The sequence below is a fragment of the Rousettus aegyptiacus genome, unplaced genomic scaffold (genome assembly GCF_014176215.1).
Source record: "Rousettus aegyptiacus isolate mRouAeg1 unplaced genomic scaffold, mRouAeg1.p scaffold_m13_p_7, whole genome shotgun sequence".
NCBI lineage: Eukaryota > Metazoa > Chordata > Mammalia > Chiroptera > Pteropodidae > Rousettus > Rousettus aegyptiacus.
The window spans coordinates 38,750,960-38,773,512 of record NW_023416310.1 but is presented as its reverse complement, the minus strand read 5'-3'; the positions used below and the strand labels follow the sequence as shown (position 1 = coordinate 38,773,512).

Here is a 22,553-nt window from a genome sequence, read left to right as displayed (position 1 = left end):
CTGTGTAAAGGAATAGATATGCACTTTAGAACTTTCCTTAAATCAACAACTGTAGCTGATATATAAGTGATTTTACTATCATAACATACACTTATTCAGACTCTAAGTCAAATATGATTTAAAAAGTTAATGAAGTTTTTAATAATAATATTCACTATGCCTATTATGTATGTTGCACACACTATTCCTGTAGAAGACATGAGCTAATGTCATTAAATGCTAAAGGCAATAAAACTACTAAGAGACATTCCCTTTACCTCTGTTTGTTTACATTTTTTCAAATATTACTTGTGATGTTCTTGCCTGTGGCTCATGAGTAACTGAAACAAATAGATTAATGATCTGCCAATTATAAAGCCAGTTAAAACTAGGGACTAAGTTGCTTTGTAGAGACTACCATGATAGCTATGTCATAGAATGGAGCACCCTGAAGATATGTGCTGGCCTTAGTATAGCAGCAGCTTCCTAAGTAACAAAATACTTATATGGCAAAACAGATTCCAGAGATAAGTGAGGACTACCTTGCTATTTATGACATCCACCCAAAATCAGCATAATTAAAACTGATTTCTCGATGAATAAGGCTTAATTTCTCATGGATCATTCAGGTTTTTTTCTTTTTTCCTATGTCAGTTCTATTTTTTTTTTTTTTTTTTTTTTTGCATTTTCAGAAAATGTTAAGTCTTCAGTCTGATTTAAAATGGTATGATACATAAAATGGTATTACTGACTTAGAACTAATGAGATGTAATGGTATGCTGGCGTTCTAGTTTTGGCATTCTTCTAAAAATGCCTGATAAACCAGGGTAGACTCCTGGAAAAGTAAACATGTATGCTGAACTGTAAACAAAGTGTGTCAAAATGTTGGCTTTAGAATTTGAAATGTTCTATCTGGGATTTTACAGGACCTGCGGGCACTTGCTTTGCTCCTGTCAGTACACACTCCCAAACAGTTAAACCCAGCTCTAATTCCAACTCTGCAAGAGCTTTTAAGCAAATGCAGGACTTGTCTGCAGCAGAGAACCTCACTCCAAGAGCAAGAAGCCAAAGAAAGAAAAACTAAAGGTTAGCCTTATGGATCAGTATTTTACGGTGGGAGAAGGGAAGAATATACTCAGTGTAACTGACTGTACAAATAGCTGTATGTTCAGTCGGGCCTCCTAAATATAAATGCTAAAAAGGAAATTTCCCACAATCCTCTCCTGTATGATATTAAGGACTCTTTTTCAGAGAAGTCTGTTTTGATGTTTTTCACAGATGATGAGGGGGCAACTCCTGTTAAAAGAAGGCGTGTTAGCAGTGATGAGGAGCACACTGTAGACAGCTGCATCAGTGACATGAAAACAGAAACCAGGGAGGTCCTGACCCCAACTAGCACATCAGACAATGAGACCAGAGACTCCTCAATTATTGATCCAGGAACTGAGCAAGATCTTCCTTCCCCTGAAAATAGCTCTGTTAAAGAATACCGAATGGAAGTTCCATCTTCATTTTCAGAAGACATGTCAAATATCAGGTCACAGCATGCAGAAGAACAGTCCAACAATGGTAGATTTGAAGATTGTAAAGAATTTAAAGACCTCCACTGTTCCAAGGATTCTAACCTAGCTGAGGAAGAATCTGAGTTCCCTTCTACTTCTATCTCTGCAGTTCTGTCTGACTTAGCTGACTTGAGAAGCTGTGATGGTCAAGCTTTGCCCTCCCAGGACCTGGAGGCTGCTTTATCACTCAGCTGTGGCCATTCCAGAGGACTCTTCAGTAACATGCAGCAACACGACATTTTAGATACCCTGTGTAGGACCATTGAGTCTACAATCCACGTGGTCACGAGGATATCTGGCAAAGGAAACCAAGCTGCTTCTTGACATTAGATGTAGCATGTCTACTTTTAAGGTCCCCCTTCTCCCCAATGCTGTTTGTATAAGTTTTGCTCATTTCTGTTTTTGTGCTTCAGTTTGTCCAGTGCTCTCTGCTTGAATGGCAAGATAGATTTATAGGCTTAATTCTTGGTCAGGCAGAACTCCAGATGAAAAAATTTGCATCTTCAGTATCATTTCTAAAGGGCAATCAGATAATGGATATGTTTTATGTAATTAAGAGTTCACTGTAGTGACTTTCATTTAATATGGCTGTCTGGGAGGAACAGGGTTCCCTGACCCTGTACAATGTAATTTAAACTTACAGCATTTTTACTGTGTATAATATGGTGTCCTCTGTGCCAGTTTTGTACCTTATAATAGAGGCAGATTGCCTCCAATCGCTGTGGTTCTTATTATCAAAATTAAGTTTACTTGTATACGGAACAACCACAAGAAATTTGATTCTGTAAAGAATCCTCTTTAGCTGTGGCCTGGCAGTATATAAATGGTGCTTTATTTAACAGAATACCTGTGGAGGAAATAAAGCACACCTGATGTAAAAATAATTGTTTTATTTTTATTGACATGACTGATTGCTATTCTGTGCACTTAATTAAACTGATTGTGATGACTTTTCATTTGTTTACATATGTTGCTTCAGTCTTCTCAGATGAAAAGTAATGAGAAAACTGTGAATGGGCGAAGCACTTACCATTTGTTCTATTAGAAATGGCAATCCAAAAAATAACTTATTCCCATAGACTTTTCCATCCTTTTTCACCTTGATGTGCATAACTGCTGCAGAGAGAAGCATAATACAGCCAACTCACTCTCACATCAACATGCTTCCAAATGCAATATGCCACACTGTTGCACAACCTAGGAGCTACCGGAAGTAAAATAAAGAAATGGTATCAACATGCTACTTATTTTTTGTCTTCCTGAACTAAAACTGTAGCTGAAAGTTTGCTTGCTACAAGGACACGCTTTAGCCCGGGAAACATCAGCTATCTGTACTCAGGGAGTTACTATTCCCAGAGAAGCATCTATGGGAGGAGGTAAGGTTAATACTTAATTTCCAGTTGCTTGCTGCTTCTAATGCAAAGTTTCATCTTAGTAAAGACTCAAACAGTGCTGTAAGTTCTGTAAAAGTTGAAGGATTTCATCCACTATAGTTTTTTTTTTTTAAATAAGAAGTAAACTCTACGAAAAGTAATATCCTTATAAAATCTTTTAACTAATTCAACCACTTAAGGTGGGCAACCTTTTGTTTCTTCAAAATGCTGCTTCTACCAACAGAATTTCATGTTCTCTTCTTTACAGACAGGAATTCCTTTACAGTCCAATTGTAATTCTGTTTGTCCAAGAGTAGGCACAAAATGCAGTGCAACTGTTGCATAGTGTTCTGGAAGAAAAATAGGAAGCATTATGAAAAGGAAAATTTATAAGTACTACTACCTGCTTTTCATAGGGGGCAACTTAAGTGTTTTTGGACTCAACAAAGGGTACTAACTGAAAACATACCTTCTGGTCAGTTCCTACATCTCCATTTCATGATGATCTTTTTATTTCTTAACTGAAAACAAAGGGGAAATTCCACCAAAAATATCTTTTTAAAACTTCCTACACAGAGCAACACCAAATCTTTCAGTAAAACTCCTATGTACTAAAAAGAATCCATGAACAACATATAGTCCCATCTTCCAGTTTTATGTCAGCACCATTGTCCATAATGTCAAAATGTCCAAAACAGTCAACATCAAGGACAGAAGTGTCACTACACTGGTAACCAGAAGAAAGCTGATGTTAAGGGTGAGGCAACTGACATTTGGCAATGCAGATACTAGGGATGTAGGTGGCAGAAAGCTGAATGTTCTAGACCAAGAGTTGGGAGGAATTATACTTGTTTCTTCTAAAATCATAAGCATTTGCACAATTACTATGAAACCATGGCACACCTTTATCATTAGTATATGTAACATTTTTTATTTGTTCTGTGTCCAAATTAATGAAGTTCTCAGTTTTCTGTAAGCTCACAAAAAAATTCAAGGTAAAAACATCATTGATTAAAAGAGCAATGTTAATGGAAACAAGAGTTAGTTCCCGACTTGCTTTAACTGTAAGATTGCTTACAAATTCTATATATTCAGTGATGTTCCCATCAAACATTTGGAATTTCCTTCCCTTTTCAGCTTCTAATATGGCAGGAGATTTAGAAAATGGTTGCACCAACTAACCAAGCAAAACATAGTAGACATGTTATTTTAGCACCTTTTTAACCTAAATGTAAAATACTAATCTAACAGTGATTATGGTTTTCTTTAATCCTAAATATGTAGCTTGCCTTACAGCTTTCTCTTTTTCGTCCTTGCAAAGGGAGAAAACTAATTCAATTAATGTATCCCTTAAATGCTGACATACTCACCCCAAACTGCCCATCTTCTCCACCCCACCTCCAAATTTTTCAGAAGCTATCCTAAGGACTTCTATCACAATTCTAGATCCCCTCAATCAGAAAAACATGGCCATAAGAGAAACCCAAAACCAGCTCTAGTTTAGTGGTACATTTTCCCCAAATGACAGCATTTAAGATAATAGCTTGGAAAGTTACTTAACATTTTTTACAGTGAAGATACTGTACAGCTGCTCCACAGCTGTGTCAAACAGTTCTGTCATGTGCAGCGCCAGTGGGAATCCTTACACCCAATGATACTGGAGACAAGGCCTGAATCTCAAGAGATTCCAAAGGCTAATTAGGATGCCAAGAGATAATATGCTGTTTAGGTATTAAAATTGCCTTCCAGTCTGAATAACACACCAAAATGGCCCATATTCCACACTATCCATTCCAGACAAATGGAAATAGCATGAAAAGTCTTTAGTGCCACCAATCCTGGTCTTTATTTTGGAAACAAAGCTCATTAATCCTGTGAGCTCTTCAGCTCTGTTCTACTCTCTAACACTAAATCCTTCTTGCATGTAAATATGGCTGAAAGGGCATAAAGGGAAGCAGATGAAGGACAACAGCACTTAAGGACAAAGGTATCAATTCCCTACCACCAGATTCCAAGAACAGTATCTAAAACCCCAATCCAAAGTCTAGAGAGGTTTTTCTATTGTGGTATGTGAAGCCCAAAAGTCACCTGGTTTTGTAATCTGTTGCCTACCAAACAGTGCCTTTAGTGTCTGGAATTAAATTCAATATTGAGCCCACAAAAATGCCTGTTTTTACATTTCCTTCCATCAAGAAGTGTCATTTCATCATTTTCCCCAAGAATGACAGAATGCAAGGGTGAATTAACTGGCTATCCTTTACAGTTTTCCATCATCAAAAGGCTGTTGAGAGCTTTAAACCATTCTCATTAAGCATTTCCTTTCCCCTTCCCTACATATTGGCCACCAGAGATCCTACCTGTAAGGTGCTCTCATTCAGTTTCCTTTCAATAGTCATTTCCTGAGTTTCCATAGCTTTTGTTGGTAAAATTCCCACTGTAAATTCTACAAAGCAACATGGGAAATGGTTTTAATAAAGAACTTTTTCCTTTTCAGCACAAATAGGCAGAAAACCCAACATATAAGAAAATTAAAGACATATTTATAAAAAGAATTCCTAAGTCATTTTGAGAATATCAAGATCATTCCATGTTGCATATAAAACTAATGTAGTTCCATAGCAACACATGCCTTTTATTCTTTTGTCACATGCCTCATTTTTAGTTTTTGATAAAATAGCAAAAATTTCAAATGTCCTTTTCCAAAAAGCTGTTTTATACAACCAACTACTAAGTTTTATGGCCTTCACCTACTGTCAAAACTAGACACTCATTGCATCATACTACCTCACAAAACTTGGCCTCACAGTATTCAAAAGCCTATGAGGCAGTCGTATGTGTGGTCTCATGGAAAAAGTGGCAACCCCAAACCCATTTATGCCAACACTTAGATACGTAGCAGAGTCCAAGGATGACATGCAGATATACAGGCCCTGTTGGCCATTTTGCCTGGCAAGTAACTTCTCTAATTTAGGGAAGAAAACAATAAGTAACCTCACTTCCACACAGTGTAGGAATTACCTAGGTAAATCTCAACTACACCTGTAATACCCGCAGTTACTTTGATTCAACAAAGGTTTATCAAGCACCCACTACGTGCCAGGCATTGTGCCAGACACTGGCAATAAAGAAGTGAATAAGAAACACCTTCCATGCCCTCATGGAGCTTATAGACTAGCAGGGAAGATAGATGTTAAGTAATTATACAAATGACTGATTAATTATCATTCCAGAAAACAATTCTGTAGGCAAAATGGTTCATGCTGTGTATGATACTGACAATCACTAATTATGGCATTACTTGTCACAAGCCTTCTACCTCCAGACTACAGTTTATCTTGCAGCATAAAGAGTTGTTTTCTGGAACCTTTGACATCAGCCTACCCTGGGAATCTAGACCACAGTACAGAGCATAACTTGGGTAAATAGAAAAGGGACCCTCTGGTTCAGAAGGGGTGCCTTTTTTACCTGTCAAGTGCCTTCAGGTAATCTCCAAAGACCTCCCTGATGTTGGCAGTGCTTGCAGTTTTCATAAGATCCTTCAGTATATCCCTATCTCCTTTCTTTTTATTCACGTTCACCTTCAAATCAGAAAAATACAAATCTAAGAAAAATCTCGTTAGATATAGTCTTACAACATCGGGACATAAGGGATGAGAGAAGAACTGTCGATTATGAGAAAAAAAGAAGTGGCTATAAGATATTGCAGGGTTTTCCTACAGTTTAAGAAGATGTGAGGGTTTTTTAATCAAGGCTCCACTGACTAGGTTGGCCAAATCTTGAATGGACGTCTTAGAATGTGAATCCCTTAACGTGCATACAAAATTTTACATGTTTATGTATTATATTGATGATGTAGTCCATGGCTTTTATCAGGGTCTAGAAATGCGCTGTCCAGTATGGTAGCCGCATGTGGCTATTGAGCACTCAAAATGTGGCTGGTCTGATTTGAAGATGTGCTATAAAATGTAAATACTAGACTTGGAAGACTCAGTACCAAAAAAAAAAAAAATGTAAAGTAATAACTTTGATATTAACTACATGTTAAAATGGTATTTTTATATATTGGGTTAAATAAAAACATTATTAAAATTCTACCTGTTTCTTTTAACTTCTCTAATATGGCTACTAGAAAATTTTAAATTCCATATGTGGCTTGTATTATAATTCTATTGAACAGCGCTGGTCTAGAACCCCAAAGCCAGTGTTATGTGGGAAAAAAGTTCCCACATAACATGGCCTCGAGTTACACATGTTTGGCGGAGAGGAGAGCTGGCAAAGGGAAAAGAGAGAGGGAAGGAGGGGAGGGGAAGAAGGAAGGGAGGAAAAGGGAGAGAAGGGACAGGAGGAAAGAGGGGGGAGAATAGGGAAGACAGGAAAAGAAGGATCGAAATGCTTTGGGATGCCTCTGGTATTATCAGAGTGAAAAGGAAGTGTCAAATCATTTACTGTCCTTATGATTTAGCTGAGCTGGGCCTAGTCCTAGGTCTCAGTTCCAATCTAAAGAAGTGTTCTATAGTGTTACCAAGTACTGAATCTAAAAGACCAGTTTAACATGCTGATAGAAAACTACACAGCTGATGGATCCAAATACTGCAAAGTGAAATCACAGCCCCTAAGTACAGCAACCACATACCTGAAGATAGGTCTGAGACAGCCCCACTTTTCTGGCATTTCACAACCTTTAATAAAGGCGAGTCATAAATATGTTGCTAAGTATGATCTAGGTTTAACATCTTTGAAAGCCTTCATATTGAATATGTTCACAAATCAAAAAAGACCCTTCGTCAAACTATTTGGTTTGGAAAATATAGCTGCTGAATAAATGGTCTCTGCTTTCAGCTTAGAAAAGACACTAACTGAAAACCAGGCTGAGTTACACAGGCTCAATTTCCCAAGAGAACTAGGAGAGTCAATCAAAAGCAACACAAACTAATTAGTTAAGAACAAAACAAACAAGAAAAAAATACAACATAATATAACCAAGGGAGATCACAGCTTAAAGCTGAGAATTTTCACTATCAAAGGGAAACAGCAAAGATGCAAGGGAGGAGAAACAAAATCCCATTCACCAAACTGTGCATGCTGCCCGAGCGCTTTACAGTACATACACTGTCAGTTATCTGACAATACTCCTCAGTGATAAATTAACCCTGTTTCACAGGAAAGGAGGCCACAGAGGGTGCAGTCACCTCCCCAGGCCCCATACCTGGTCTGGGCGGCAGTCTAAGGCTTCCTCTGCTTACTCTTTCCTATACTACTCTGCTCTGTGCTCCTTGCTGCCTCCACAGTACAGCAATCCTTGGCAAATGAGCCCTCTATAACTGACCGAAACTACAGCACAGGAAGCACAGCCCAATAAAGTTTTTAAATGCTCAACACTTAAAGCAGAAGCTTGATTTAAAAGAAAATACCTCACCTCAGTGTCATCTACTTCATTTTCTTCAGAAAGGTTGGGTATTTCAATCAATCCCTTGTGCTTTGTACCAGATTCTTTAATTATACCTAAAATGAACAAAATGTGTTTTTCAATTACAAAGTAAAAACTGGTTTATTCAAAACTGCCCTGCATAACTGAATAGGGTGTCACCTCACAGGGTACCACCATAGCTGGCAAGGTAGGTTCAGGGTTTTACCACCATACTGGTACCTAAAGTGACCCTGTTCTCCTGGCCCACAAGAGGTTAGAAACTGAGAAAAGCAGGAGAAGAGCCACCTGAAAATCAGGGAACAGGTGGAAGGATGAGAGTGGAGTAAGTGGGTCTGTGACTAATGTTTCTTTTTTCTTCCCTTAATATTATTTATGTCAAAGCAGGATAAAAGGCCATCTTGATGAGTCACAAAGGGAGCAAAAAAATGGGACAAGTGAGTTCTGATCATGAATAAGGGGAGGAATGTCTTGGCTGGGAGAAGTTCTGTGTGGACTCCATACAGCTGGGTTCCTTTGAACACTAGAGTATTGTTTCACTGATGACATCGAGATGGCAACATAGGTTATTCCCAACTTTAGTCTCCCTCACAAGACAACTAAAAGCTCTCTATGCAACTATGAAAATCCCAGAACCCAGAGGTGAGGCTGAAGCAGAGACAGAGGACGACTGTGCTAGAACGGTAAGAGCACTCTGACCAAACTGCCCCTCCCCCAGGCCAGCACGGAGTTGCACTGAAAGGGCTCCACTGTGCCTTTTTTTTTTTTTTTTTCTTTTAAGGCAAGGCAATCCTTGGTTGACCTCACAGATTGCAAGGACCTTGTCAGTTTATAATCCCATATTTTTTAATTTTTTTACACCTACAGAACCTGGTCTTCCTAGGTGGTCTCCCATCCAAGTACTAACCAGGCCCGACCCTGCTTAGCTTCCAAGATCAGAGAGGATTGGGCTTGTTCAGGTTAGCATGGCTCTAGACTCCACTGTGCTTTCTCCAGTGAGAAAAACAGCGCAAGGTACACATCCAGGTCCCCCATAATTGTGGGATGCTTCCTGGGAGGCCCACTTTGGACTTGCCTCACAGGGACCAGGGACCACTGGGAGTCAGAGATGAAGTGGGCGGCAGGGCTTTCAGCACTCAAGTTTTGGTAGGCCACGTTTCTGCTTGCATCAGTGCATGGGCAGAGATCCCAGGCACTGATGGCCCATCTGCAGAGCCTAGCTAGTAGCCCTATCTGGCTAGGGACCTCAGTCGGAAATTCTGCCTGATTTGGGTCCCCAGTCAATGGTCCATAGCCAGCTATGGAGCCCATCCTACTGCCCCACCTAGGCAAGAAAGCAAATTTGCAGCTCCACTCAACTGCTGAGTGCAGCCTCCAGTCCAACTAACCATGGAACCTGGGCAGCCACAGAGCCCTGCCCCACTTGGGCAGGGAGGCAAACTAGCAGCCCCGCCCAACTGTTGAACATAGCCTCTAGCCCCACATCACCAGAGATCCTGCATAGTGACCCTAAGCAGCCTCAGAGCCCAGTCTACAGCCCTGCCTGACTGCTAAACACAGCTTACACCCTCATCCTGACAGAGAGCCCAATGACCCCGCCTAAGTGCTAGAGGCACCTCCTGCCAGAAAGCCCAGCAAGGGACCTTGCTCAATAGTAGAACACAGCCAGCAGCCTTCCTGATTGTGAAGGCAAGCCTGCATAACTGCCCAACTTAAAGGTACAGGCTGTGTGCCCATCTGATCATAGAGCACAGCCTGAAGCTAGGTCCAACCACAAAGCCCTGCCTAATGGCCTCGCCTAAACAGAATCCAGCCAGCAGCACCATCTGATCAGGCAGCACAAGCTGAGACCCTACCCAACCAGGAGTGATTGTGGTGCCCAGCCCACAGATCTACCCAATCACAGAGTCCAATCAGTGGCAGTACCCTGATGGCGAACACAACCAGTGATCCCACTTGACTAAAGGTAATTGCAGAGACCAGCTAGAAGCTGATGTGACCATGGAGCACAGTCAGCAACCCTACCAAGTCAAGGAGCTCACCCAGTGGCCCTGCTCAAACATGGACCCCATCCAAACCACCCAACCTCAAAGCACAGGTAGTAACCCCACCCAACTAGAGACCTTGACAGCAAGCCCCACCAAACCATGGACATTACTGGCTCAACTGCTCAGCTAGCTGAATGGTGAAGGTCTTTCTCTGATAAAACAAACTTGTAAAGTCTGGCAGAGGAAACCACTTACTTACACAGGCAGACACCAGTGTAAGGAATCGAGGTGCATAATCAGGTAAACATAACACCACCAAAGGAAACTAATAAAGCTGCAATAAATGACCCTAAAGAAATGGAGATCTATAAACTATGTGACTACGAATTCAGAATAAAAAGTTTATTAAACTACAAGAGCACACAGACAACTAAACAAAATTAGGAAAACAATGCATGAACAAAAAGAAGTTGAAAAAATAGAAACCATTAAAAATCAATTGAAAAATCCTAGAGCTGCAGAAAACAATGACTGAACTGAAGAACTGAAAAACTGAACAGAGAGTTTCAATAACTAACTTGAGCAAGCAGAAGAAAGAATTAGTGAACTATAAGATAGGTTATTTGAAATTATCCAGCCAGCGGAATACAAAGAAAAAAGAATAAAAAGGAGTGAAGAAAGCCTACAGGACTTATGGGCTACCATCAAATAAACAATATATACATTATGGGAACCCCAGAAGGATAAGAGATAGAAAAAGAGAAAGTCTCTTTAAACCAATAATGGTCAAAAACCTCCCAAACCTGGTCAGAGAAATTAAAATCCAGATTCATGAAGCCCAAAATACCCTCAAATATGTTGAACTCAAGAAGAGCTATACCAACACATGTTATAATTAAACTGTCGAAAATCAAAGAGTTCTGAAAGAAGCAAAAGAAAAGTGACTCGTCACATACAAGAGTGCTTCCATAAGAATATAGGCAGATTTCTCAACAGATATCTTATAGGCTAGGAGTAGGGCGAGATATTCAAAATACTGAAAGAAAGGACTGCCAACCAAAAAATACCACACCAAGCGAAGCTGTCCTTCAGAAATTAAGGGTAAAAATGTTCTCAAGGAGCTTAGAGTGTTCATCACCACTGAACCTGCCTATGAGATGCTAAAAGGTGTTCTTCAAGCTAACATAAAAAGATGCTAATTAGCATCAAAAAACTACAAATGTGTAAAACACAATGGTAATGATAAATACGTAGTCAAAGTCAGAATATCTAATATTGCAATGGTGGTGCACAATTCACTTACAATTCTAAAAGTTAAAAAACAAATGTATTAAAAGTAACCATAACTTATGTGTACACTAACATGATTTTTAATGTTTTTTTTAATTTTTAAAGTAAATTGTAACATCAATTAAATCAGGTAATACCAGTTAAATTATAACATGTAAAGTAAATCATATCAATAACCTAAAATGTGAGAAAAAATTACTATATGCTATCAAAGTTATGTTTAAATAGAAGTTTATAAATATTGTTTATGTTATCCTCAACATAATCACAAAGAAAAACCTGTAGTAGACATACAAAAGATTAAAAGGTAGTAAGAGTCACAGCATAGGACCACAAAAAGGCATCAAATCACCCAGGAAGATGGCAGGAGAGGAAGCAAGGAACATAGGTGCTACAAAACTCTCAGAAGTCATTAACAAAATGAGCAATTGTAAGCACTTACTTATCAATAATTATTTTAAACATAAATGTATTAAGTTATCCAATCAAAAGATACATAATTGCTGAATGGATTAAAACAAAATAAAAAAACAAGATCAAACAATGTGCTGCCTATAAGAGACTCACTTTAGTTTTAAGGATACACATAAACTAAGAATGAAGGGGTTAAAAAAGGTATTTCAAGTATATGGTGACCAAAACAAAGCAGTGACTATACTTATTTTAGACAAAATAGACTTTAAAAATGGTCAAAAGAAACAAGAAAGGTCATTATACAATGCTAAAAGGGTCAATTCATCAAGAAGATATAACAATTCTAAGTATATATGCACCCAACATCAAAGCACCTAAATATATATAATAATACTAACAGAATTAAAAGGAGAAATAAATAGCAATACAATAGTAGTTGGGGACTCTCAACAATGGAAATATTATCCAGACAGAAAATAGATAAGGAAATAGATTTGAACAACACTATAGACCAAGTGGACCAAACAGACATATAAAGAACATTCCATCCAACAGCAACAGACTACACATTCTTTTCAAGCTCCCATGAATATTTTATAGGGCATTTTATAAGGTAAGTCATATGTTAGGCCACAAAATAAGTCTCAACAACTTCAAAAAGACAGAAATTATAATATCTTTTCCAACCACAATGGTATGAAACTAGAAATCAATAACATGAGGAAAGCTGGAAAGTTCACAAATATATAGAAATTAACACACTCCTAAACAACCAATGGCTCAAAGAAATCAAAAGGAACAATTTTAAAATATCTTGAGACAAATGAAAATGGAAACACAACACACCAAAACTTATGGGATGCAGCAGAAGCGGTTTTTAGAGGGAAGTTAATAGCAATGAATACACACACCAAGAAAAAAAATCTCAAATAATGAACCTTAACTTTACAACTCAAAGAACTAGAAAAAGAACAAACTAAGCCCAAAGGTAAGAGAAGACCGGGGGGGGAAGGGGGGGAGAGCAGCAATCTATAGATTCAACATAATTCCTATCAAAATTTCAATGCGTTTTTCACAGAAATAGAATAATCCCAAAATGTATATGGAAGACCCCAAATAGCCAAAGCAATCTTGAGAAAGAACAAGTTGAAGATATACATAATATAGCAAACTATATTACAAAGCTACAGTTATCAAAACAGTATGTTACTGGCATAAAAACACACACATAGATAAATGGAAAAAAAATAGAGAGCTCAGAAATAAATCCATGCTTATATGGTCAATTAATCTATGACAAAGCTTTGAGTCAAGAATATACAGTGGGGAAAAAAACAGTCTCTTCAATAAATGTTTCTGGGAAAACTAGGAAAACTAAGAACCATGAGCAAAAGAATGAAACTGGATCATTATCTTACACCACACACAAAAGTTAACTCAAAATGAATTGAAGACTTGAAATTAAGACCTGAAATCATAAAACTCCTAAAATAAAACAGACAGTAAGCTCCTTGATATTGGTCCTGGCAATGACTTTTTGGATTTGACACCAAAAGCCAAGACAACACAATCAAAACTAAACAAGTGGGACTAATCAAACTAAAAAGCTTCTGCACAGCAAAAGAAATCATCAACAAAATGAAAAGGCAACCTACCAAATGGGAGAAAATATTTGCAAATCATATATTTGATAAGGGGTTAATACCTAAAAATATACAAAGAACTTTAATCACATTAAAAAATGAGCAGAGGATCTGAATAGACATTTTCCCAAAGACAACATACAGATGGCCAGAGGGTACATGAAAAGATCCTCACCATTATTAATCATCAAGGAAATGCAAATCGAAACAATGAGATATCACCTGGTAGAATGGCTGTTATCCAAAAGACAAGAAATAATGAGTGCTGGCAAAAATGTGAAGCAAAAAGAACACTTGTGCACTGTTAGTGGGAATGTAAATTGGTCTAGCCCCTATGGAAAACAGTTTGTAGGTTCCTCGAAAAATTAAAAATAGAACTACTATATGATCCAGCAATTCCACTTCTGTGTATTTATCCAAAGGAAAGCAAAACACTAATTTGAAATCAAAACACTAATTTGTGACCCAATGTTCACTACATTATTTACAACAGCCAAAACATGGAAGAAACCTAAGTGTTCACTTGCAACAAATGGATGGACCTTGAGGACATTATGCTAAGTGAAATAAGTCAGTAAGACAAATACTGTGTGATCTCACTTCTATGTGGAATCTAAAAAAAAAAAGAAAGAAAAATTCAGATACAGAGAACAGACGGGTGGTTGCCAGAGGCAAGGGAGGAATGGGTTAAGGTCATCAAAAGGTACAAATTTCCATTAATAAAATACATCAGTCATGGGGATGTAATGTATAGCATGATAACAATATTTAATAGTATTGTTTTGTATATTTGAAAGTTGCTAAAAAAGTAAATCTTAAAAGTTCTTATTACAAAAAGAAAAATCTATATGTATGATTATGAATGTTAACTAAACTTACTGTAGTGATCATTTCATGTTTACAAATATCAAATCATCTTATATATCCAAAACTAATATGTCATATGTCAATTTTATCTCCATAAAAAGACTGAACAACCAAAAAGAAATGGATAAATTCCCAGAAACATATCACCTACTAACTCTGAATAAGAAGAACTAGAAAATTTGAACATACCAATTAAGGTTAAGGAGATTGAATCAGTAGTCAAAAACCTCCAAAAAGAGAAAATCCCAGAACCAGATGGTTTCACTGGTGAATTACACCAAACACTTAAAGAGTAATTAATGCCAATCCTTTTCAAATTCTTCCAAAAAACTGAAGAGAATGGAATACTCCCGAATTCATTTTAGGAGGCCAGCACTACTCCAATGCTAAAGCCAGGTAAAGACACTAAAAGAAAATTACAGGCCAATAACCCTGATGAAGAATATAGATGTAAAGACTCTCCAAAAAAAAAAAAAAAAAGTACCATCAAATAGAATTTAACAGCACATTAAAAGAATCATACACCATGATCAAGTGGGATTCATCTCTGGGATGTAAGGATAGCTCACAATACACAAAATAAAGATAAAAACCATATGATCATCTCAATTCACACAGAAAAAACATTTGAAAAAACTCAATATCCATTCATGATCAAAATTGCCAATAATCTGGACAGAGTAGGCACATACTGCAACAAAATAAAGACCATATATGACAAAGCCATCATACTCAATAGTGAAATGCTGAAAAGCTTTTCCTCCGAATTATAAGACAAGGATGCCCACTCTTACCATGCCTATTCGACATAGTAATGGAAGCCTGGCTAGAGAAATCAAGAAAGAAAAAGTAATAAAAGGCATCCAAATTGGAAAGGAAAAAGTAAAATTGTTTGTGAATAACTTTATTTTACAAATAGAAAATCCTAAATATGCCACCAAAAAACTATTAAAACTAATAAATAATTCAGCAGTTTCTGGATACAAAATCAATATAGAAATATCCGTTGCATTTTTATACACTAACAACAAACTAGGTGAAAAAGAAACAATCCCATTTACAATTGCATCAAAAACAGTAAAAACTTAGGGATAAATTTAACAAAGGAGGTGAAAGATCTATACACTGAAAATTGTAAGGCACTGATGAAGAAAACTGAAAAAGACATACGTAAATGGAAAGATATCCCATGTTCATATCTTGGAATAATTAATAGTGTTAAAACATCCATACTACCCAAAGCAACCTATACATTCAGTGCCATCCCTATCAAGTTTCCAAAGGCATTTTTTTTACAAAAGTAGAAAAAACAATCCTAAATTTCACATGGAACCACAAAACACCCCAAATAGCCAAAGCAATCCTGAGAAAGAACAAAGCTGGAGGCATCACAATTCCTGATTCCAAACTTTACTATAAGACTTTAGTAACCAATACAGTATGGTACTAGCAGAAAAACAGAAACATAGACCAATGCCTAAGATCAAGAGCCCAAAAATAAACCCATGCATATACAATCAACTAATATGTGACAAGACATCCAAGAATACTCAATAAGTAAAAAAGTCTCTTCATTAAATGGTGTTGGGAAACTAGTTATTCACATGCAAAAGAATGAAAATGGACCCCTATCTTACACCATTCACAAAAAATAATTCAAAATGAATTAAAGACATAAATTTATGACCTGAAACCATAAAACTCCTAGAAGAAAATACAGGTAATAACCTCCCTGACCTAGGTCTTGGCAATGATTTTTGGATGTGACAATCAAAAGCACAAACTACAAAAGTAAAACTAAACAAGTGGGTCTAGTCAAACTAAAAAGTTTCTGCACGATGAAAGAAACAACAAAATGAAAAAGACAACCTACAGAATGGGAGAAATATTTCCAAGCCTTAACTGATAAAGAGTTAATATCCAAAATACATAAGGAACTCACACAACTCAATAGCAAAAAATAAATAAATAAATCCTATTTAAAAATGGGCAAAGGACCTAAATATATTTACGCAAAGAAGATATTCAAAGGATAGATGACAGATATATGAAAAAGTGCTCATCAGCACTAATCAGGGAGATGCAAATCAAAACCACAATGTGGTATCACTTCACACCTGTTAGAATGGCTATTATCAAAAAGAAAACAGGTGCTGGCGAGAATGTGGGGAAAGGAACCCTTGTGCAGAGTTTGGTGGGAATGTAAATTGGTGTAGCCACTATGGAAAATAGCATGGAGTTTCCTCAAAAAAATTAAAATAGAACTACCACAGGATCCTGCAATTCCATATGTGGGTTTATATCCAAAGGAAATGAAAATGCTATCTGACAAGTTAGGTAGATATGAGCCAGGAGAGGGGAAATGAAGTAATGAGGCCCCAAGACTGACCAGTAGAGTATACACGACAGGATATCGTAATTAAACACATATCCAAACTAGATAGACAGGCAGGTACCTCGTGGCACATGGTGCCTTGCTAGCTTTCCCTCAGTCAGTTAATAGCAGATGACCATTATATGACAATACTCTGAGGGCACTCAACTGGTATGGGCAAAGTTGGTTAACCAAGCACGTGACTACTCTCAAAATCTGCAGCGCAGACAAATGACTCCCTTCTGCTCACTCACACTGTACATGCCCAGGGCAGAAGTATGTGATTCAGAGGGAGGAGCTGGAAATCCACATCATTCCAGATAGGAGGGAGAAAAGGAGAAGACACTGACCCATAAGAACTCAGAACCCCAATTTCTCAGCACACTTGATTTTTATTGAGCTGCCTGCCTGGACTTTTTCCAAGTGTACTTTACTTTGCTTGCATTACTTAATAAAATCACCTCCATTTGCTACTTTTTCCCAGCTCTTTCTCCTCCACATGTCAGACTGCCACATAAATCTTTTGTGGGGGATCCAAGGACAGAGCTCCTGACTCCCACAATGTAGACACCTGATTTCTAAGAGATATCTGCATCCCCATGTTCAGAGCAGCATTATATACAATAGCCATGGAAACAACCTAAGTGTCCATCAATGGATGAAGACAATGGGATACATAAATGTATAAAATATATATATATACATACATACACACACACACACACACACACACCCCTGCACATTATTCAGCCATTAAAAAGGAAATCCTTGTCTATGGCCACGCCACCCTGAACGCACCCGATCTCATCTGATCTCAGAAGCTAAGTAGGGTCGGGCCTGGTTAGTACTTGGATGAAAGACCACCTAGGAATACAGGGTGCTACAGGCGTTAAAAAAATAAAAGAAAAGAAAAGAAAATCCTGCCATTTGCATCAACATAAATGGACCTTGAAGGCATTATGCTAAGTGAAATAAGTCAGAGAAACCACAAATACTGTATGATCTCATATATATGTATAATGTAGAAAAACCAAATTCATAGAAACAGAGAGTGAGTGAGTAGACTGGTGGTTCCAAGAGTTGAGGGGTGGGGGAATGAAGGTGGTCAAAGGATACAAAGGGTACAAACTTCCAGTTATATGATGAATAAGTTCTGAGGATGTGATGGCATGGTGGCTATAGTTAACAACAATGTACTGTATATATGAAAGTTGATAAGAAAGTAAATCTTAAAAGTTCTCAATATGCATAAAAACACTATATGAAGTGATGGGTGTGTTAACTAACCTTATTGTGATAATCATCTCACAATATAAATATATATCAAATCATCACGTTGTAGAACTTAAACTCATACAATAAGTCAATTACAACTCAATAAAGCTGGGAAAAATTTAAAAAAAAAAAAAAAAAGTGTTCCCTCCTCCCCAGCGGGTCCCCCTTGCCACCTTTGAGACTCATTGACTGAGAAAGCACAGGGTGTCCAGGGGTCAGGACAAGCCCTATTCAGCCTGCCCTCTGGCTGCTGCCTGGGAGTAGCTGGCTCTTATCCTGCAAAGGAGCTGGTTGCTGCTATAAGCTAAGTGAGATGGAAGGGACACAAGGCCATGAGCTTCCCTCTGGGCCCTCAGACCCCTATCTTGCGGGGAGGGGGGCAAAGCAGGTGTAACGAGCCAGACCCTGCTGTAATCTAGCTAGCAGCAGCCATAGAAGGAGCAACTAATAGCACATCCCCAGCCAGAAGGTTCCAAGGCAGGAATGGGACTCCTTTTGATCCTGGCTGAACACTGCCCTGGGTTCTGCCTGGCTGAAGGTAGCAAAGTGGCCTCTAAGAAGCCCAAGGCCAGTTTACAGGATGGCTCTCTAACCCAAATTCTCAAGAAAGGAGCTGACTGACTCCTGGGCTAAGGCCCAACCTTTAAGACAGCATAATCCTCTAGAACCAGATCTCTTCCTCCTCCTCTTCCTTTTCTCCTTTGTCTTCACATTCATGATTACTTCAACAAGTATTTATTGAGTACAGACTATCTACCCCAACAGGTGCTAGGTACCATGGGAGAAATTTATTCAACAAGTACAACATTCCGGACAGTGATCTAGGCCTGAAACAAAACCAATCAATCCCTGACCAAGAGACCTGAAGAGTTAAAACAACCCAAATGTCCATTAGCTGATTAACAGATACAAATAAACAAAATGTGCTATATCTGTACAGAAGACTATTATTCAACCACAAAAAAAGAACGAAATATGCTACATGGATGAACCTTGAAAACATTATGCTAAGTGAAAGAAGACAGTCACAAAAGACCACTTACTGTACGATTCCATTCATGTGAAATGTCCAGAATGGGCAAATCCATAGAGATAGAAAATATATTAGTGATTGCCAAGGACTGGGGAGTGACTGCTGATGGGTACAGGGTTTTGGCAGTGATGAATTTTTTTCTAAAATTGATTGTAGTGATGGCTGCACAATTCTGTGAATATACTGAGTGGGTAGCACGTGAATTATATCTCAATAAAGCTGATATTTAAAAAAAAAAAAATCCCTGCCCTAATGAACTGGGAGAAGGGGAAGAACCAGAACAATAAATATTTAAGTAACCATATATAGTATATCAAATAATAGTGCTTTGAGGAAAAATAAAGCAGGAAAGGGAGACAGTTAAAGGACAACATCTGCAATTTTTACAGGATGGAGACAGATGGTTTCATTCAGGATGAAGACCTAAAGTGCCCAAAGGAGCCGGCAGGGAGCTATCTTAGAAAAGCCTGCTCTTGGCAGCAGCTCCAGGAATTTTTAGTGCTCACAAGTGCCTGGCAGATAAGAATCCAGGTGAAAGTAAAGAGCTCTAAGTACTGGGAGAAAAGGAAACCCCCAGCTTGTAGGATAAGGAACTTCACCTGTGGTAAGGGTGTGTCTGGAACTACCAACACCAGTTCAGGAACCAGTTAAGTGCTCGGTTCAGAGAAGTTATAAAAATACCTGCTGAATGAATGAATGATGAATCAAAAGAATCTGCCCCAAGGCTGCCTCTAGCCCTACCTGTCCCCTGAGGCCCCCATTACCTTTCCAGCCCAGTTTGATGTTCCATTCATAGAAGAAAATCGTCTTCCCTTTGCGGTTGCTGCAGGAAGCCTCGCCTTCCAACTGCTTCAGCTCACTGATCTGGCAGCGACCAGCCTCACTCTCTACAACGATGCCCACCAGGAACTGGTGGAAATTCCCCTTGGACCAGCTGGTGGTATCTCGCTCCACTCCGCCCTGCCAGGGGCTAGAAGGGCAGAGCCATGAAAGGAAGCCTGGGTCTCAGGGTAATGCCTGGGCCCAGCCTGCATAAGCATGATCCCTCTCAAGGGGCTTAGAGAGACCTGCCACCCTCAAACTTACAAGCATACTTCTCAAATCAACTTTCTACCAAATACCTTTTAATCCTCCTACTCGGTTCCTTAAGACATTATTAATTACTAAGTAAAACAGTGTTTTGTCGTAAAACATCACCTTATTTGGGGAAACAGAGGCCTAGCAATCTGACCAATTGGCAAAAGATGAGCAAAAGCCTGGACCCTATGAAAAAGTAGTAATAACTGAAATAATTCTAATCATAACACAAATCAAGTGCGTTCACACATATTTCATGCAATCTCCCCGAATAATGTTCCTATTTGGGGGAGCAGAAATGAGCTGAGAGAAGTCCATGATGTGTCTATGGCACCAGGGACAGGAAAAGGGGAGGTCAGCTTCTCTTAGCCCCAGGCCAGGGCTCCCCCAATAAATAATCCCTTCTCAGATTGAGGGCTTTGCTCTGCCCTAGACCTGCCTCAGCATCACCTTGATAGCCTTGAGGTACCACAATCCTGAAAGGAGCTGGGCAAAGAGCATCACTTTCTGTGGCTCTGGGCGGGGGGGGGGCGGGGGGGAGGCAGAAATAAGCCAGTGTTCGGATGAAGTACAAAGAGGATAGGTAACCTGTTCAACTCCTCGAAGTCAGGGCTCACCCAAGGCCCAACCAATTTTGGTGCAGAGCTGAGACCCAAATTGCTGCTCTTTCTACTACGCACAAACCAAAACGCGCACGCAGACACACCCCCACACACACTTTCTAGCTTCATTTTAACTTCTAAAAACATCAAGAGGTTTGGGTGTGGGAGGTAAAAAAGGGAAGCTCTTACTTAACTAAGGGTACAGACTGTCAAAGTTGAAGAGGTAAGTCAAAGCCATTCCTGGGGCCCAACTCAACTTTCAAGCGGAGGAAACTGAAGCCCCAGAGGCGGTGCAGGTAAGATGCCAAGTCTCTAGACTCCGAAGGCTGTCCTAAGCCCTGAGGCTACAGACGAGCCGCCCTTAAAGCAGCTGAGGCAGGGGAAGGGAATCCTCTGCACCTGTGCAAGCCCCGCCCTCAGAGGGAGGGCCCGCGGCCCGGGAGGCGCCACGAGATGCGGCCAGGCCCGTCCCGCCCCCAGGGCACAGGGCGCGAGGATTCTGAGAGGCCTCACCGTCCTGGCGGCTCCGGAGGGACGAGACCCCCGAGCCGCAGCCGGGGCTCCCGACCGGCCGCACCAGTGCCAGTTGTTCACGTTGGCCCCGTCCTCCCGCTCCTCCACGACCCAGCACGGGTCCCCGTGGGTTCCCTTGGACCCTTTGGCCATCTGCGCTGGCGGCGCAGCCTCACGGAGAGCTAGGGCCGCGGCGGCGAGGATGAGGGCGGCAGAGGGTGCGGTGCGGCCCCGTCGCAGACGTTTCCGTTCTCCGAGTCCAGAGTTAGACCATTCGCAGCGCCCAGAAAGTGCCAGAAACCTCCGCCCACAGCTCCGCGCAGAGCGCCCCCAGCGGAGCGCCCAAGGCCCGCGGCACGGGGCGGCCGGGGCTCGAGGGCAGGGGTGACCGGAAGGCGACGGCGAGCGTTGCGCCTGCGAGGCCGGGAAGGGAGCCCGGGAGAGGTCCGGCCCGAGTGGGAGGGTGCGGGGAATGAGGGGGCATGTCGTGGGGCGGGGTTCGGAGGCGTGGTGAGGGAGAGAAGTTCCGAACCGCGGGCGAGTGGGCGTATCCGGCAGACCGCGGGAGGGCTCCCGAAGGCAGGGCCGGGGCGTTGGGAAGGTCCTGGGCCCAGCGGCCGGATTCACAGTGTAGAAGCGCCTCCAAGGGGGAACATCGGTCTCCATCCGAAAGACCAAGACACCTCCTCTCAAGGATCCATTCTCACTGCAGTGATTAGTTTCAGTTGCAGCCCGCGGACGGTCAGGCGCGCCTGAGGGCGGTATTGGCCATGCTGACCAGAAGCGGCTAGTGTAGGCTGTCGTTGGCCGCGCTGTTTGGTCCTGGAGGGGATACGACCAAAGCACTCAATTCCTCTTTGCTCTAAGACCGAGTTATGAGGGAGTGCGCCTGCGCGTGTTATTTTCGGTGTGCGCGCGCACTTGGACACCATCTTCGTATTTAGTCTGAAAGTCCCTTTGGAATTGGAGCCCTATGCTTCTCTAATAGATCTCGAGTCTCACGCCTTTTCAACACCTGTCCAAGTAGCACGAGCTACCAAGTTCCCACTTACTTCAGGAATGTTTACATTGTATTTCTGTAATCATCTTTTATAGATGACAAAAGAACGTGATTGCAAGCGCATATTATTACAGCTTG

The 22,553-nt window shown here is 40.2% G+C and overlaps 2 protein-coding genes and 2 pseudogenes across 4 annotated transcripts in view; 2 read left to right on the top strand and 2 right to left on the bottom strand.

The window, feature by feature from the left end:
- Positions 1–2,784, top strand: part of USP34 (ubiquitin specific peptidase 34) — a 208,219-nt gene extending 205,435 nt beyond the window's left edge. Inside the window, exons 79-80 of one of the 3 annotated variants that reach the window (XM_016129610.2) lie at positions 906–1,065; positions 1,258–2,784. In XM_016129610.2, the coding sequence (XP_015985096.2) occupies positions 906–1,065; positions 1,258–1,865 (768 nt within the window). In that variant the 3' untranslated portion in view covers positions 1,866–2,784. The remainder of the gene's footprint in view (positions 1–905; positions 1,066–1,257) is intronic. The other 2 variants (XM_016129612.2, XM_016129611.2) reach the window with 2 other exon arrangements.
- Positions 115–22,282, bottom strand: LOC107502433 (activator of 90 kDa heat shock protein ATPase homolog 2). The gene is given in 10 exon segments (XM_036225049.1): positions 115–3,264; positions 3,384–3,435; positions 3,993–4,091; positions 4,476–4,545; positions 4,547–4,590; positions 5,272–5,368; positions 6,380–6,492; positions 8,331–8,416; positions 19,988–20,176; positions 21,478–22,282. Coding segments are annotated over 10 exon segments (1,509 nt in total). The 5' UTR covers positions 22,082–22,282; the 3' UTR covers positions 115–3,109.
- On the bottom strand, positions 9,198–9,316 carry LOC118606239 (annotated as a pseudogene).
- Positions 17,686–17,804, top strand: LOC118606166 (annotated as a pseudogene).
- Positions 22,283–22,553: the final 271 nt, after the last annotated feature.